This window comes from Stegastes partitus, unplaced genomic scaffold (genome assembly GCF_000690725.1).
Source record: "Stegastes partitus isolate 25-593 unplaced genomic scaffold, Stegastes_partitus-1.0.2 Scaffold615, whole genome shotgun sequence".
Lineage (NCBI taxonomy): Eukaryota > Metazoa > Chordata > Actinopteri > Pomacentridae > Stegastes > Stegastes partitus.
In genome coordinates, this window is record NW_007578346.1 from 135,276 (window position 1) to 154,118 (window position 18,843).

At 40.3% G+C, this 18,843-nt stretch overlaps 2 protein-coding genes across 2 annotated transcripts in view; one reads left to right on the forward strand and one right to left on the reverse strand.

The window, feature by feature from the left end:
- Positions 1–1,994: 1,994 nt before the first annotated feature.
- Positions 1,995–10,834, forward strand: lysmd2 (LysM, putative peptidoglycan-binding, domain containing 2). Its single transcript, XM_008289449.1, has 3 exons — positions 1,995–2,429; positions 3,639–3,991; positions 10,089–10,834. Exons 1-3 carry the CDS (start codon positions 2,184–2,186, stop codon positions 10,138–10,140), a joined length of 651 nt encoding a protein of 216 aa, XP_008287671.1. The 5' UTR covers positions 1,995–2,183; the 3' UTR covers positions 10,141–10,834.
- Positions 10,835–10,940: 106 nt separating this feature from the next.
- scg3 (secretogranin III) overlaps positions 10,941–18,843 on the reverse strand; it is a 12,157-nt gene continuing 4,254 nt past the window's right edge. Inside the window, exons 9-12 of the mRNA XM_008289448.1 lie at positions 16,239–16,322; positions 15,226–15,336; positions 14,058–14,147; positions 10,941–11,880 (exon numbers count right to left, since the gene is read on the reverse strand). Coding sequence (XP_008287670.1) covers positions 11,762–11,880; positions 14,058–14,147; positions 15,226–15,336; positions 16,239–16,322 — 404 coding nt within the window. The 3' untranslated portion in view covers positions 10,941–11,761. The remainder of the gene's footprint in view (positions 11,881–14,057; positions 14,148–15,225; positions 15,337–16,238; positions 16,323–18,843) is intronic.

Here is an 18,843-nt window from a genome sequence, read left to right on the forward strand (position 1 = left end):
CCCAAAGCCCTCTCAGATGAAGCAGTCCTTCTGCAACCTGTTTTCTGTTTTGCTTCCCTTTGAGGATGAAGATCTTGTCTAATTTTCGGGGGTTTTGTTTGTTAGGTTTGTGTTAGCTTAGCTGGGGAAGCTCTGAAACTCACAGTCTTGAGCATGGTTGGCCTAGAATCCCTCCACCATTTTGTTCATTTTTTGTTCTTATAATTTTGATTAGAATTTGTCATTATTTTAAAATAAAAACTTGTATATATTGGATCTCAGGTATGGCATCCTCTCTAGATGTTGCTTGTCACTAGCTAAAGCCAAGTTTGTTTTCTGTGCGTGGCTGTGACAATTATATAAGTCAACCTTGGACTTATGACCTAGTGTTCTTTCATTGTAGCTGTCAAATGGGGGCCTTTTTTCTGCTGTTTTATCAGTGTGGAGTTTGTGTGTGCATATGTTCTCCCTGTGCCTGTGTGAGATTTCTCCAGGTGTTTCACTTATTGTAAATATAAACTGGCTGTAGGCAACACATTTGCAGTTACTTCAAATACAAAGTTCCTTTCTTCACAGTGGTCCTGATTTCCTGAGAGTCTGAGCGTCTCGAGCCTAGTTTCATTTTCTCATCGTCTAAGCAGAAACAAACAAAATGTGAACCCACAGTTCCATTTCCATACTCAAGTTGCACATGAACTGCACTTTGTTGTTGCTTCACAGTCTTAAGAATGCCTGTTTTTTAAATGTTTTTTTTTTGTAATGACAAATTAACTTTTAGATTCCTAGATTAGGAGTAGGAGTAAGCCATTTTTAAGAAAATATACGACTTTGATTTTCCAGCTGAAACTGCAATTGTGATTTGATATTGTGCTATACGTTTTTAATCAAACTTCAGTTTCAGTATTCACTGTATGATCGATATAAAATGGGATTAATAATTCCCATGAGACACAATCAAAGTGCAACCGTGATACAGGAGGATAGCATGAATGTAATCCCTGGGTCAAACATGCAGACTTTCATATATCCTAAATTAAAGTCTTTTGCCACAGGAAGGCTGGGATCCTCCTGCTATTGGCTGTAGCAGAACCTAATTGGCAATCTGTGATAGGGATCAACAAATATAGGCTTTTCAGGGCCATTATCTATTACTGGTTATCAAGAAAACCTGATAACCAATGTTTGGGAACATTTCTCACACATTTCTCTGTTCTATCGCTTTTATTGCCAACTAAACCCCATATCCTAAAACATTATTTGTTCTTACTTTCTAGGGGGTAATCTGTGACAGTGTCCTAATTTAGCCTCTCGCCATTAGCCAGCCATTAGCGTAGTCTTTGCCACTGTGAAAGTAACTCATTTCTTGGTTTAAGGCAACAGCTTGTGTTTCTTGTTCAGTTTTTTGGGTTGTGTCTCTGCTACAGAATCACTGCTGAGACCATAGGGGGACTACAGACAGAGAGGGGTGGCTGTATCGGACCCAATAATTGGTAAAATGCCAAATATTGAGCATGATAATCAGCTAGCACTTCAGTGGCAGCCCCTGTGTCAGGAAAAAAATAAATAAAAAATTAGATTGCCACTTTGGTGCCACTACCTGCCAGAGTGATTAACAAATGTAAACTTATTTGTAGCTGCTTTAGCATCAATACAAATTAAAATACTGTTTCATATTTTAGTTTCCTTTGTTTCCTCTCTCTTTTTTATTGCTAGCAGTAACTCTTTTTTGTCAAGTGAGCTAACCAATAGATCGTCTATGCTGAACAACACAGGGATGCTACATATCCAAAGTTCGCAAAGTTTGGTCTATTTTATAAGAGAAGCAAGAATATAAATTGACATCAGTCTATTCTAAAATATTTATAGTTAATGGTAAATTATTTTAATGTTTGTAATTTCTTGTTTGTATTATTGTGATTTTTGTTTAAGTGTAACCGGAAATTGAATTATTGTCCTTCCTGCATTACGTTCTGACGTCTTTACGTTCTTACGTCTTTACGTCAACGTAACGGATCTATGACAAAGCGAGCTGTGCGGTAGCCGTACCCTAAACATGTCTCTGCTCCCCCGGGCTCACTGGCTCCATATGACCCGAGATGGGAACCTCCCCGCCACCTAAATCAGCGATTCACTTTACTGCAGCGACTCAACAGGAGCGTTAAAGCAAACAGAAGCTGTCGGGCTGTTTATTTATTCAAGAGAAGATGGCGGAGTTCTCGCCCGTCCTGCCGATGCGGGATGGAGGAGGACGATTTGCCCAGCCCATCTTCCCTCGGTCCAGGTCCGGTTCCGAATCAGAGAGCGAACTGTCCCAGAGCCTGGCCCGGACCAAGATCCGCTCGTACGGAAGCACAGCCAGCGTCACGGCCTCTCTGGGGGAGAAATACATAGAGCATCGGGTTACAGACAGTGATACTCTGCAAGGGATTGCTCTCAAATACGGAGTTACGGTAAGATAGTTCAACCACAGCAGTGTGAGTTAGAGATAATAATGTCGTGTAAAAATCAGCGGTAAAACATTTAATCAGTCATCACAGATAGGAGCAAACACAACATCACTGCAGGCTGCTTCCAAGTGAACTCGTAGTGTTCATTGATGCGTCACCTCTCTATGTTAAGATCAAGAAGTGGACTTGGAAACCTGAGCAGTCAGTATTATACTGGTGTTGCACCTGTTTAACATAGTTGTCTCTGCACCCAAAGGCCTACAGGAAGGAGCAATGATCCAGAACGTTACAACTGCTTCTGTACTTCCCTTCACCTATGGGGGATTTTCGCAACTTCTTGATTTTGCTTTCACCTCCACTGCCAACCCCAGAGGCTCTGATAGTTTTGAGAACATACCAAAATACACTGTGCCAATCATGATGGCAACAAACAAATGTGAGAAGTTAGTGGTTTTACTTTGGAGGATTTAGAATTCCAAGTCATACCCTTGCACACAACATTCAAAGCCAAAGCATCCCAGACGGGGGAGCAAAAGTGGAGAGTTTGTAAAGTTTGCATGTATACCTCACGAGCAAAGGTTTCATTATCAATTGGGCAAAGTGGCTGATATCTCCAGAAATTTCAAATCAGTTTGACACACAACTTGATTAATGACGAATTTGCACCACAAAAACAAACTCCTGCCTCTTCAATCCTACAGGTACCCACTAGGGATTGATAATAACTGCAAAAATAGTCTACCTTCCACTTTATTCTACTTTCTCCTGTGTTAAATTTTCAGTAGTTCTCTGCAGTCAGTCCCACACTTATGATTGCGTGGATACAACTTTAACAAAGAACCAAAGTACAATCAAAACAACCTCGAATGAAATGTTAGTTTCTTTGCACACTTTCAATTTTAAAACACTGAATATATTATGATTAAACAGCTGCTAACAAACCCAGTCTGATCTCAAAGTGTGCATTTAGTGTCAGTGGAGAATTTGTGTCCAAAAATGGTGTAAATGGGAGAATTTTTTTCCCATCAGGAATGCATGTATAAAGTAAAAAGTTTGTATTCCTTGCAGGCCGCCATGTGTAAAAATAAATATAACAGTGATAAGAGTTCAGAAGAGGATCCGGTCCTCAAGCCCATGCTATCAGAACAAGGAAGTTGGTCAGTCATAGTAACTAATTTTAACATGTTTTTTTTTTTTGCTGTTATATTCTAGATGGAGCAAATCAAGAGAGCCAATAAGCTGTTCAGCAACGACTGCATCTTCTTGAGGAACAGCCTCAACATCCCTGTGGTTTCGGAGAAGCGCTCCATATTTAATGGACTGTCTCTGGAGTCTCCTGATGGGGACGGCGAAACAGCATACCAGGACGTAGATGCACCCTGCATTGTGACGCAGGACATTGAGGGACCCACGCCGCCCTCTTCTCCGCCCCCTGAGGACTCCAAACCTCCACAGCCCCAGCCTCAACCAGAGGAGCTGTCAGCCAAAGACTTCTTACACAGACTAGACTTGCAAATTAAACAGTCAAAGCAGGCTGCTCGCAGGCTCAAAGAAGAGGAAGTAAGGTGAGGTGTTAATAACCCCCAGCCAATGGCCGCTTCTTCTTTTCTGTGTTGATGATTGCAATCTTTCAAACCAGACTGTAAACACTTGTTGCCAATAGTAGTCTTTTTAATTTCCACTGCATCAAAATACTTCACCGGAACCATGTCTTCTCTGATGTCCCAGGCAGACTTATGTTTGGTGAACATAGCATCCAGTTAAATGGTGTTTATTCTCAGTGTGAAGGCTAACTTTTGCCTCACGGATACCTGCCATCAGAAATTTACAGTTTATTATTAGACAATGAATAATCTCAAACGAGTATTTTTTTTTTTTACCTGCCAAAACTTTCGCATAGTCGTCAGGCTGCATTTACGAATTTGCTGAAATAAAGTTCAGATAGGCATGTTCAGATAAGTATAAAAAACACCAGACAGGTCTAATAAAACTGAGATAGGCATAAGAAAGCCCAGATATGTATGTTTAGATTGGTCAAATAAAGTCCAAAGGGCCAAAACAAATTTAGATAAGCAAAATAAAGGCCACAGAATAAACTCCAGATAGGAGTTTATTTAGAATAAACTCCAGATAGGTCCAATAAAGTCCAAATAGGTAAGTCCAGATATCTCTAATAAATACCAGATAGGTATAATTAAGTCCAGATATCGCTAATAACGTCCAGATAGGCCCAAAAAAGTCCAGGTATGTCTAACAAAGTCCACATAAATGTAACAAGGTCTAGATAGGCATAATAAACTCCAGATAGGTATAATTAAGTCCAGATAACTCTAATAAAGTCCACATAGGCCTAATAAAGTTTAAATAGTTATAATAAAGTCCACATAGATGTAATAAAGTCCAGATAGGCACAATAAAGCCCAGCTACATATAATACACTGTAGATAAGGCTAAAAGAAGTGCAGACAGACCTAATAAAGTCCAGATAGGTATGTTTAGATTGGTCAAATAAAGCTGAGATAGGCATAATAAAGTCCAGATCAGCATAATAAAGCCCAGCTACATATAATACACTCTAGATAAGGCTAAAAAAAGTGCAGGCAGACCTAATAAAGTCCAGATAGGTATGTTTAGATTGGTCAAATAAAGCTGAGATAGGCATAATAAAGTCCAGATAGGAATCAAAAAAAGTCCTGATAGACACAATTAAGTCCACATAAGTGTAATCCAGTCCAGATAGGTAAGTCTACATTGGTCAGATAAAGTCCAGATATGCATAATATCATCCAGATAGGCATAATGAAGCCCAGCTACATAGACACTACCAGTCAAAAGTTTGAGAACACCCCAATTTAAAAAAAAAAAGAAATTCAAGCCGTTTAAGTCCAATGAATAGCTTTAAATGTTACGAAGGTAAGTGGTGAACTGCCAGAAGTTTAAAAAAAAAGGTAAGGTTACCCAAAACTGAAAAATAATGTACATTTCAGAATTATACAAAAAGGCCTTTTTCAGGGAACAAGAAATGGGTTAACAACTTAAAGCTGTTCTGCAGCAATGGAGGTTGATCAGGTCTTGAAAGTTGTTGCTGTCAGTTCCTACAGGTGTCTCAAATGTTCTTGATTACTTACAACCCCCTCTGTCTGCATAAAAGTAGTGTTGGAACACACTGAGGTACCAAACCCTTATGAGCATTGTTTGAACAGTGTTGTACTACAGAAAGTAGTGTGTTGCTATAAAAATGGCGAGGAAAAGGCAATTAACAATGGAAGAGAGACAGACCATCATAACACTGAAAAATGTAAGTCTTTCCTACGGAAAATTGTGAAGAAAGTCAAGGTGTCAGTGAGTACAGTTTGCTTCACCATCAACTCAGAAACTGGGGGAAACTCTGAAAGGAAGAGGTTTGGCAGACCCAAAGCCACAACTGAATCAGAGGACAAGTTTCTCAGAGTCAACAGCTTGCGTGATAGGCGGCTAACAAGGCAACACGTTCAAGCACAGCTTAATTGTGGTCATTGTAAGCAAGTCTCAGTTTCAACTGTGAAGAGAAGACTTTGTGCTGCAGGTTTGACAGGGCGAGTTGCAGCAAGACAGCGATTGCTAAGACGTCAGAATAGGAAAAAGAGGATTGCCTGGGCCATGAAACTACTGATGACTGGAAGGAGTTATGAACTGATGAATCAAAATTTAAAATCTTTAGTTCATCATGCAGGATCTTTTTTTTATAAGCTATTGAGTAGGTGAAAGGATGGTTCCTCAGTGTGTGACATCAACTGTCAAACATGGAGTAGGAAGTGTGATGGTCTGGGGGCTGTTTTGCTGGATCCAGGGTTGGTGGCTTGTACAGAGTGAGAGGCACCCTGAACCAAAATTGACTACCACTGCATTCTGCAGCGCCATGCAGTTCCCTCTGGTATGCACCTAGTTGGTCTGGGGTTTATCCTACAGCAAGCCAGTGTCCCCAAACATAAGTCCAAGCTATGCCAGAACTACCTTATGAAGAAAGAACAAAATGGTAAGCTTGAAAACATGGAGTGGCCACAGTCTCCAGACTTCCCATCAAGGTGATATAGGTTGAAGTGGACAGAAGAGCAAGCAAAGCAAGTGTCAGACGTTTGTGGGAACTTCTGTAACAGAGTTGGGAAGAACTTTCTAAAGAATATTTGATTTCCATTGTAGAAAGAATGCCACGAGTGCGTTCAGCTGTTATATCTGCCAAAGGGAGCTACTTTGATGAGTCACAAGTTTACAATATATTTTGGTTTATAAATTGATTCCATGATTTCTTTTTTAGCTTCAGTTGTTTATTTGTTCTATGCTTTCATTTCAGAGTACAATGAGACATTAAACTGCATAGATTTCAACAAAGAAATGGAAAAAATTAGGGTGTTCTAAAACTTTTGACCAGTAGTGTATTTACCTCCAAATAGATTTTTAAAAAGTTCAGATCGGTATAATAAAACCCAGGAAGGTAAGTTTAGATCAGTTAAATAGAGTTGAGGTAGGTATAATAAAGTCCAGATGGAAATCAAAAAAGGCGTTCTAGAGAAAAAAGTCCACATACAGTAGGTGTAATACAGTCCAGAGAGGCACAATGGTGTCTAACTAGGTATAATTAAGTCCAGATAGGTATAATACAGTACAAATTGGTATAAAAAAGGTCAGTCAGTTATAATAATGTCAGGTATGTGTCTTGGGAAGGGCTTGCGTGTTTTGTGTTTAGTCACTTTGCTGGCGTTACTCTTTACGGCAACTTTTCCCCAAAAGCTGACAATCTCAGCTCACAGACTTAGAGTGCCACTGAGACAATCTTTGCCTCGCGACGTTTGCAGAAAACGGGGCCCAGACTCTCACGGCTGAGCTCATGGGGTGATTATCAGAAGTGCCACTCAGCAGGAATAGAGCGTGAAAATGTTCTCACAGAAGGACGATCGAAGATTGGAATCAGGGTTCCGCCAATCTGCTGTACTTGTCAGATGCCATGTTATGCAACAGTCAGGTATTTAGCAGGATTTGGCTTGCAGAATTATGGCCTGTCCACGTCTTCCTGACACTGCATGTTGAGACAAAGAATGCTCTTGCGTCTGCTCGGTCGCGAAGTCGTAGTGGATGCCTGGCATACACCCATTCATAGAGAAGCAGGCTTTGTTGGTACTATCGGTTTGTTGACGACTGAGTCACACCACAGCTGACTCTTCTACAGACGCATACACACTTTTTCCACTTCAGGCTTTCTAGAAGAGTTTTGCTCACCCTATTGTATTTTCAGAGTGGACATTGTCCCTCCTGAAGCAGCTCTGATGTTAGTTTCCTTCCCGTTGGCCCCAGGGGAACATTACCTGGCTGTTTGAGCAGTTGCGTCAGTTCAGCTGTCCATTATGTTTCTTATATAACCGATGGTCTGAACACGTCATTGAGCTTTTCAGTTCAGAAACAATGAGACAGGTCGTATCACATTAATCTGCATTAACAAGTCATACAGCATCATACAATTCATCCTCAGAATGAAGGATTTACTGCATCTTGTTAATTCCATTATGATTTGGTGTTTACATTAATATTCAAGAAGAAGTCCTCAGAGAAATTGTCGTTTTTCATATTTATAAGGAAAAATCCAGTGACTGAACTGCACTTCTAACTAGATTCCAGCTCCTTCAGATGACTCTTTTATCTTCCTGCGTTAATGCTCTCTCTCATTTCTTCAAATTTTCTGACAAAGTTGCTGTAAAAACTTCCTTTCCAGCCTCTTTTGATCCTTCCACATTTGATCCCCTAATTGCCTCACACTACTTACTTGATTTAAAGTTCTCTAAATGACTGTCATTACTTGGTCCATGTTTGAAATCATCCTGTAATCTGAAAATATCGTCTGTCGCTGTATCGAGACAATCTTATTTCAAGTAATCCATTATTACATGCTTTTGCACCATCTAACCTCACAGCATCTCCCATTACTTTTGCTTTTTATGGCGTTCCAGTAACTCTACACCTGAGCTTTGTTAAACGAAGGCACGTGTCTTGAGTAGACAAAGTTTTTAATGTCTCCTTAAATGTTTGCCTACCAGCTGAGGCGAAGCTTAGCTTTGTGCAAACCCCATCTATGACTGCAGCCACATAAAAGGCCGGCCTGTGGAGCTGCAGTGTTGTTGAGACAAACAGAGGCTCGCTCCCTTGTTTTCATACAGTCCCAGAGCAAACACAGACTACATGCCTGTTTGACTTCCTGCCTCAAACAAACCACAAACCTTTGAAGCTCAACTGGAGGTAAAAGTAGGCTGAGTGATACTTCTGCCTTTAGAAACCCTTATAGTTTCATACAGAAGCAGTGATATGGCTGTATTGATTGGATGTTCTAGCTTGAAAATGTGGCCACTCACCAATACTGTGCTGCACCTTGATTTTAGATCTGAAGACATCATTCTTGTCTCTTACATTTACTGTAGTCATTTAACTTTGTTTTTTCAGCATTTTTTTAAAACAGGGTTACAAGATGATGACAGGTGAAGAGCTGTAGGGTGATGAAAGGAAACACAAAGCCAAACTTCAAATTTGTGAGTGAGAGCAAGCTTGCAGGGAAGTAGAACAAACTAGAATCAACACATTGAGTTGCTCGGTATTTCATTGTGTAAGGGCAAAAGTATTAAATAGGTTAGGTGTTATATCTACCAATCTTATCTCAGATGGTCTTTGGCCCGAGGCTTTGCTCTCCAACAGATCTGATGAAAACATAGTTGGGATATCCTTGACAGACAGACTTGGTAAAAGACAAGGCAGAATGCATAAAGCTGCTTAGAAGCAGCAGAGTTGCATTAAACTAGTTTGCCCTTCACTGCAGAATGAATAAATACATTTACTTTCTATGGGACCAATTTGCTTTTTCCATGAGGGGTTTTCCTTGAAGACCAAATTGACCTGAGAGCGAGCTCTTCGAAGTTTAAAAGATTGATCCTGTTCTCCCTCGGGATGTTTTTTTTTTCTTTCTCAGTTAGATCGGTAAGATATTCAGAGAAAATCCATCTCTCTGTTGTACCAATCTTTTCACCTCCTGCCTTTAAAGACGTGGTGTGAAACCTTTCTTTGCAGCCTCTTTTGATGTTAATCCCTCGATATTTCATTCCTTAAGTAATCGTAACTTCGATTTTTTTTTTTCTTTTCTACTGAACTAAATATTAAACTGATGTAATTTTTGCTCCTGTCTATCAAACAAGCCCCATTCCCTTATGTCTGGATAATATGACTGGAGGCTGGAGTGTCTTTGTAGCACCCCAGTGCTTCATTTATGTGTATGTATTTATGTGAGGATGTTAGTCGTGACATATTGTACCTTCATCAAAAAACTGCAGTTCCCGAGATTTGTATATTGCACTTACCCATGTTGCGAATTCGCTCATAGGCAATTGTTCAGGCCTAATTAAAGTCATGATGCATCTAGGATATTGAGATTTTGTACCAGCAGGTCTTTTTCGTGGACAGTTGAGCCCTCAGCTGTGACTGAGAACAATACGACTGGTTAGCCTCATCCATTATTCACACATTGACCTAGACCCAGTGCTGAAGCAGTGGAAGAAGGAGAAGAAAAGACTTTGAGAATGTGTTGTCGAAATGCTTTTCCACTGTGGACAACTTCCAAGTAAATGTTGTGTATGTTTTTCTTTTTTGCAGAAGCAATGAGGAGGACTACACGGCCCCCACAACGTCTTACCAGGACATATAAAGGACCAGTCTGTTTACCTGAAGCTGTCTTGGACACACACCCATACACACACAAAAAAAACACTCCCACAGCCTCATTGCTTTCTTTTTTTTTTCCCTTTTTACCTTTTTGTGTTTACCAAACCGCGTTGAACAAGTGTCATGTTTGCCTTTTTATTTATTGAAATGCGATGATTGTGATGTATATTATTATTGTTTTGTACAGTTTTGCTGGACAGGTTACAGGGCAGCATCTGAGCACACGGAGCCCATCCACTCATCATACGCTTGTGAAGCTGCTGTACAGTAAACCACCTGCTGCATACGTTCACACTCGCATACACTTGAGCGCTAAGCAATTCCGGGAGGATTAGCTTGTGCGACTCGCTAACCGCTTCTGATGTTCTAAATCTCCTCTTAGAATAGGCGCATCGGAAAGTATATTCAGGCCTTCCTCATCGGTGTTTACCCTGTATGAGCTCACCCCAAACAGAGGCAGTGGATGGACTCAAGCCTTTGAACACGTTCCATTTGCCTCGTAGAAGCTTTTTTTTTTTCTTCTTTTTTTTTGTCTTTGGAAACAGAAGGGACTGCTCTATTTTTGAAGTGTGAATGCATTACTTTATGTGTGGAGATCTGTCTGTAACAGCTGTTTTATTGTGCTTTTAAGTTGTGTTGGTTTTATTTGGGGAGAATAAACATGTATTTAAGCCAGATATAAAGATCTTGAGGGTTTTCATCACAATCCAGGACTGTGTGGATGTCAGTCTTGGTGTATTTTAGTTTTCAGCGCTGCTTCATTATCACAGTTGAGTACACAGGTAAAGAAAAGGCAATGTTTTAATTGCTTTAACAACTTTAGGAAAAAATCACAGATATTTACATTTAAAAATACTTCATCTTTTGCCTCTACAGAGATGGAAATGAACTCAGAGAGACATGCAGAGAGAATTGATGATTTAGACATCGCCCCCTAGTGGGCTCCAGAGGAATTACAGCAGAATGGAACAGAGGAGTTCACTGACATGATACACAACAAATATTTTTTTTTTTTGGTAAAGTAAAAAGCAAGAATACATTAGGATCTTACATATAGACCGAGGGGGGGTGGGAAAAAAAAGAAAGATAATAGGCTAAGACAGGTTACACACAATGAGTATAATTTGATATATTGTGTATTATGTTGCAAAAATGGATTGGAATCAGTAGTTTTGACAAAGCTACGGCATCATACTCTCATAACATTCATTTCCCACAGCAGACAGGTTGGAGTAAATGCTAGCACGATGTGTGGTGTTACATAAAATAGTCTGATTTCTCTCTCGGTAATATTCTAGGGATTATTACTCTGCGGTCTTGGCGTGCAAATATAATCAGTTAGGTAGTTGTCAGGAATTAAAGGAATGACTTTTAATTTTGTAGATAGTGTGATGAAATCCCATCTTTCTGATACATTTTTGGGAATGTCTGGGAGGGTAAACAAGTTCCCCTAAGCAGGTAGTTTTGAATACACAGTATATACTTTACCATGCCATGGGAAATAATTGTAAATAAGGTTTTGTGGGAGATCTTAGTGTCAGATTCAGTCCTGTGTTGTTGTTGTTTTTTTCAGCCAGAGGTTGGTTAGAGGACAGATGGTGGCGTTACAGGCTGCTGTAGATCCTCTTGATGGTGTCGCCTTCGACTTTGGCGATGATGCCCTTCTCAATGTACGAGTCAACCTGCTGGTCCATGAAATCCTTCAGCTTGGACAGGTCGTAATCTGGAAACAGGCAGATCAAATGACTGGTTTACTAAGAGAAAGACTGTGAGGAGATCACGGCTGGAAGCAGGAAAAATCAGACATTAAACTCTGGAAGCACCGTCTTGTTAAGATGGCACACCCAAACAAGCTTCAAGGAGGATTAAGGTCAGAACATGTTTGTCTGAGGCTAAGAAGGTACCATGCAGGCCGCCAGAATGAAATAAGAAGACCTAAAGTTCACAGGTTGAAACATTATTGCCAAGTTGGGTTTCTTACAATGAAATAATTCCTAAATTAAGCAACTTTAAAAACCACCGGGTGCTTTCACCTTGCTCGAGACAAACCTTTGTCAGATGACACAGCAGCATGAGGCTGCAGTGGGGCTATATTTAGAGACGAACACAGTCTAACTCTGTAGTATCCATCACGGTAACAAATGAGTTCAAGGGAGCAGACAAACAGCCGCAGCACAGCTTCTCCCTGCTCTAACTGAGTGAATAAAGTGTCAAAAAGAGGTACAGAGGGCAGCCAAAAAGACACACAGTAGCCTCTGCGCCTTCATAATGACATTTTGTCGCAGCATCCATTTGATCACATCGCTTGAAAATACAGTCACTTTGCTTATAACAAACATGTCATGTGTGAAGGATTAACAGAATGTGATTAGACGCAGCGCCGCTTCTTTCGATCTTGGTTGTGAGGAGCCAAGAGCCAAAACCAGGATGTCGCCTCTACGTCCATCTGCTCCTCCGGCTAATCTCTGTGGCGTGTAGGCGTTTACACACACAAACTCATTTACACACACAGACGCACACACACCATGTCTGCTGAGATTGTCCTAATGGGAGCTTCTGGTAGAGTAAACACAATAAATGGCCCGTGTCCCTGCCTGTTTCTATGACACTGATTTTTTTTATTTTTTTTTGCCTGAAAAGGCATTTGTTCTCACCCAGCTGTCGGAAATGAGAGAGAGAGTGAAAAAAATTATAGCGTGAATAACCTCAGAGAGCAGTTTAATGTGGTACAAGGTGTGTTAGAAAATTAGCCTTTGAGCTACAGAGAGTTCCTCGATGGGAAAATTGGGTGATTCCGGAGGCACATTGCGTCTGTTTTACACCATTATCTGTCTGTCTCCTCTGCCCGGTTCACTGACAGGCAGGCGGGGAGGCCCCTGTTGTCCCGGACAACCACTTCGCTCGCTTGAATGCTAATGAGGTGTCCTATATAGAGCAAGGTCGCCGATGGGCTCTGAACAAAACTTCCCTGCTGCTCCGGCCCTCTACTCCCCAGTGATATATGCTTAGAGTCTGCCTTTTATATTTTTTTGTTGTCTGTGTTTAAGATGCACGCAAGAAATTAGGTCAAACTTTGCAATTCCTCCATGATTGAATTGTTTTTTTTTTCTGATCCACCTATTGATCAGCTTTCATTAGATCAGGCCAGTGAGCATTAACAGTAAACATAAAACTCTCCAAGATGGAACTTTTGTTTTGCCTGAGATGTCCCGCTGAGATGATCGCCAATGGACAGGATGGCCTGAATAGTGAGAACTCATTAACATTTCATTCTCCTCTGCTTAATTAAGCACCACTGGGCATTGATTTTACTCTATGGAGAGTCCAACAGCAGGCTTCCCACCCTGTTAGATGAGTGCGCTGTTGTTGTGTGTGAAACCACAGTTTTCACAGCTCTGCAGTTTCTGGGTCACATGCAGTTTCGTTATGGGTGAGGCAGCAGATACACACTCACGATGCTGCAAATCTGAACACACGAGCGAGACTCTGATGACAAAGATGATCTGAACACAAAAAGTCCATCCTGACCTTTTTGTGTTGCTGTGAAAGAAGTGCTCCCAGTAACAGAGCAGGTTTAGTATCAATGATCTCATTTCACAGACGTACGCGTGCAAAAGGACGAGGTTAGGGAGGATAAATGAACAGACCTTTGTATCTGGAGTGAAGCATCTATTTTGGTATCTTGCTCTCTTTTAAATTGCAAATTGAGGCTAACAAAAGAGGCCTCAAATTTCAGCCCCTGCACCATTCAGTGAGGGGTGAGGGTTGCTAATTTGTTTTTTTTCCTGTTTCGGCCCTTAAAATTTGGCAAAGACTAGAGCAGGTGAACGTGTCAACATGGAATTTTCAGTTCTCTGTGCATATCGATAAGAATTCATGTCTGTATTCGGGTTCTCTCACCATCTTTGCCTTCTTCTTTGTTGTGTTTCTTCAGCCACTCGATGTTCTTCCTGATAGCCTCCAGATAAGTCTCTGACTTGCCAGGCTGATCTGAAGTTAAAAGAAAGAGAAAATGAAGAGAAGCACGCACGGGATTGTTCCTTATAAAGTATTACAGAGCTTTCAGAGAACTGAATTTCCCTTTTCTCGTTCTGTAGGACACGAGCAGTCAGAAGTGCTTTATTTTCACCAAAGAATGAGACGCTGCTGTCTAAGACTTATCAATTATTTATATCAGAAAAAATTCCTAAAGCAATAAGTATGCTATGTCATTTCCATCTCAGTAGCAGCGGATTGAACTCTCTTATTAAACTAGCAGACCAGTGTTGCTGGTTTTAGTGAAAAACAACTCACTTGGGAAAAAATTGAGTGATATCTGCTGTTTAAAAATGAAGTTTGTGACTTTTCTTTCAGCACAGATTAAGTTTAGATTAGAATACAAGCCCTCATCTTTCATTAAATATGGCATTGTGCAACTAAGTGCAGCCTGTTAACATACAGACAACACATAGTTGCACAGTATTTCCTTCATTTCCTATTGAAACAAATGTCCTGGCGGTAATCCTGCGCCATGTTTCATCTGATTTTTCCTTTAAATGCATCTGTCTGTGTGTGTGTGTGTGTGTGTGTGTGTGTGTGGATTAGATCGATGACTGGGTAGAGTACAGCAGACAGCGACGCAGAATGATGTCAGCCGTGACGAGCTTTCCTGTGAGTGTTATTGGACTGGCCTAGTTCAGGGACGAGCAGGGACTTAATTATGATTGGCCTGGACTACACAGTGTTGTTTATATCCTGTCAACTCTGCCAAAGGGACAACAAAACGTCTGAAATGGTATCAGCCACTACAGTCAAGCCTATTCTGAGTGAAGAAGATGTTTTGGGGGAGAATTTGCTATATTTGTGAATCATGTATTTATTTGACACATTTGGCACAAAAACAAAACCATCAAAGCACGATGTAAAAACAATAAAATATAAAATAAAAATGCAGTTTACAAGTCCCATAAGTAATCGTTTGAGAGTGGTAAAAGAGTATCAAATTATTTTAGCTAATTGTCATATTACAAAAGAAAAGATAAAGCTATTCATGTTTCCTCTGGTCATCGGGATTGGGAAGTAGACTGACTGGTCTCGGTTGATGGCTGATCCTCTTTGGTCGAGTCTTTGAGGTTCTCATATTCCTTCTGCATCTTGGCAGCCTCGGCTTTGGTGTTGTCATCCTCATCCAAGTTTTTCCCTGCAGCAAAGAAACAGCACACAGAGCATTAAAGAGTGTCGCTGGGAGAGATACGTATTGCAGCAGTTCAGAATCTGCTTCCTGGCAGAGATTAATTAGTAAGTTATATATATAATATGCTTAATCTTTGTAAAAAATAACTATTTTTTATGAAGGGTTGTGTTCCAGACTATTTCTTGGTTAGGGTCAGTGACTACCTCAATCTCCCTAAAATAAGAAATAGTCTAGTGTAGTCATGTAACCGCCTATATTAGTGTTTTTACATACAGGTTATTGTAAGCACCAAACAAAAATATATAATGTGCTTGTGTACATTGTCAGTGTAATGTGCAATATTTCATTGTCATATGCCATAGTACTCATTACCTCTTACTGTTCTTTTCTAGCCTAATTTTAGCTTACTAATTTTATTTTCTAGTTATATCGTATTGCTTTTCCACTTGGCATTTCTTATGTCATTTTGTGTTTTCTGGACGATATCTAAGATGACACAAGATCAAACTGAATTAATTGCAAAGGAAAATCTTATTGCAAACATTACAGATGCTGACAATTTCAGTTTTTATTACATTCTGTTCTTCTTTTGCAGGCTAGTTGTTTCCCCCTGTTTTCAGTTGTTATGCTAAGCTAAGCTATCTGGCTGCTGGCTGTAACCTTTTAATTCAATTTTCTCCTGAAAGCAAATATCTATTTCTCAAAGTTCATATAAAAAAATATGCTCTTTGGTCAAAGTTTTTATGTTGATTAAATAATTTCCATAGTCGAAATGTGATCAAACCACATGTTTAAACCAAAAGGGTCTATTTATCCCAATTTATGAATTACATATGACCATATGGAATCATTTTTTACGCTATTATATAATTTTATCGATGTTTGACATGTTTTGGAGGGATGTGTACCGTTGGGTCCAGTGAAGTCAGGCGACACGAGAGACTTGCCCAGCTTGTTCTTGGTCTGCATGGCTATCATAGCGTCCAGGTTCTCTGCAGGCGGGTGAAAGAGGACAAACATGTACTTTAGATTTCAGCAGCATCGTGTTGTAAGTTCACTCTGCAGATGATGAATGAAAGCCTCTTAACCGCTTGTAAGTCCCACGCTGTTCCTGTGTGACTCAGAGGGTGATTATCATTAGAAAAAGGTCTCATCTAATTAATGAAAAGAAGGTTCGGGAGCATGACGACAGTAATATACATAATACTGTGTTTTTCCACTGTCATTCCCAATAACTTAATTATGCGCTGAATATTAGAGAGCTGGATACAGTATAAGAACAGCCTTTAAAGGACTAATTTATGCACAGTTTTCTCCCCCAGACTCACGTGTATCTAACCACAGAATCTGTAGCGTCTCCGTTTTGAACAACACACAAGAGAGTTACCTTTAAACGACAAAAATCTAAAGCCACACTGTAAAAGACGAATGATTTGTTTGGGGAGTTTGTTAAATAGTCCTCAGGGTGTGTTATCACCAGTATTACAGTGGTTGGTGTTACGTTTCCGCAAACAGATTAGCAGATAGGCAATGGCGCAAACAGATCATATGGCTCAATGGGAGAACTGGTCCTATCTGGATTAACAAGACAGTAAACATTATGCTCAAAAATAAAGGAAGCAGATGTTGTGGAGATACACACATCCCAGAGATCAGCTGAAATGGCATCCTCTGTATCGAACTCTGGGATCATTTGACCTCGAGTAGCCATATTAAGCATTTAAAAGCATGATTTATACATTAAAAGCATGGTTTATAACACACTGTAATGCAGTTATAATCAGCTGTAATGGCCTTCTAGGTATTTAGAAATGTATTAATGAAGACATGTGACATAATCTGTTTATACGGCAGTCTCTACTTATGGAGGCACAGCTGCTTAACTGTGGGGTAGAAACTCCTTGTCAACGAGTAGAGAAGAAGCTGGAGATTTGATCATTTTGCTTATGCATTAGGCAAAGCCATAAAAGAGCAGAGGAATATTTTTCCTGAATCTTATGAGAGTTTTGCACGGTGGATGGATATTAGGACAGATGGACAACAAAGAGATGAGGAAGATTGGACTTCATCGCCGTAGCTGAGCATCAAGGAGTCTTTGCAATTTCCTCTCTCGTCCGTGTTCACTCCAGCCTCCTTTTATTTCTTATTATCTAACCATCTCCCCTGCACTTTTCATGTATTTGGGCCGCCTCCTCCCACCTGTGGCACAGAGGAAACCCATTATTTCATCTCGTCCCTCTGCCCACACACACATGCAACATGCACACTACATTTCTTCCTCCCCCACTCTCTCCCCTGTCCACATCTCCTGCATCACCCACTGGCAGATTAGACGTGAGTGATGGCTGGATGTATTCGCTTGTGTACCTGGGTGAGTCACCGGAGCGGCACTGGGGGGCAGTTACGGGTAGAGATGGGGGAGATGTGGGGCATTAACGTGTTGCTAGGCGATGGAGGAATTCCACACCATTATCTCCTCACAAACTACACTACAAAAGCCAGAGGGGTTGCCTAGGAAACTCAGATCTTGAGTAATGGTATATCCCTGTTGTGTTGCTCCGCTGGACGAGAAAACAATGGGCAGCTGCTGCTCAGGGTCAACTGAGGCTGAACTGATTAATTTATCTATCACCTACATGGGTCAGTTGTGATACTTGATAGTGACTCTAACAGCAGGATGTAAATATTGTAAACATTATTTAACTGATTACAATTTATAGAGAATGTCCGATCTGTGATAGGGCGAATAATTAGATGGCAAATTCATCGGCCAACAGCTGTTTATCAAGCAAAAAATACCAAATATTACATGTTGTAAGCTTCTTAAGTGTGAGGATTGGCTGCTTTTCTATGTTTTATACCACCGTAACTTGGTTATGTTTGCATTTTGGGCTATTTTGGTAAAAAAAAACAAGATGTATGATATATGAAATATGGCCATGTTTCACAATTTTAACATGAAACAACTGAAAAATGAAAAAGTAACTGAAACATTATTATATAAAGTATAATAATAATAATTATTGAATTTCCCTTCTGGGATGAATAAAGTATTTTTTCATTTTCATTTCATTTCATTTCATAATAATGCCACCCTTTGTAAGACCACAACTGCCGATCTGATTTTAAAGCACGTCTCTATCCTGTGCCCTGATTTTTTTTTTTTTGCCTATCTAGGGCTTAATGTCATTTCAACCGAGAAAAAGATGTTGGCTGTAGGATTTCCTGAGGCTCATGCAGAGAGATGACAGCTGTCCCTTACAGGTGGTTGACCTTTCTACTTGCCACTGATGTGATGGCCGGTCATAAAAAATAAAAAAAAACAAACGGGCTGTTATACATGGCGCCCCTGACACTAATCTGTCTGTGCAGGCTTCACAGACCACTGCATCGGCTGAGAGAGAACATTAGTGCGACTGAACACAAATAGAACACAGAAAAACAGCACATGTAACACACAGAGACAGAGGAATACATGTGCATGTGATGATTAATGCAATGGATGGATTGAGA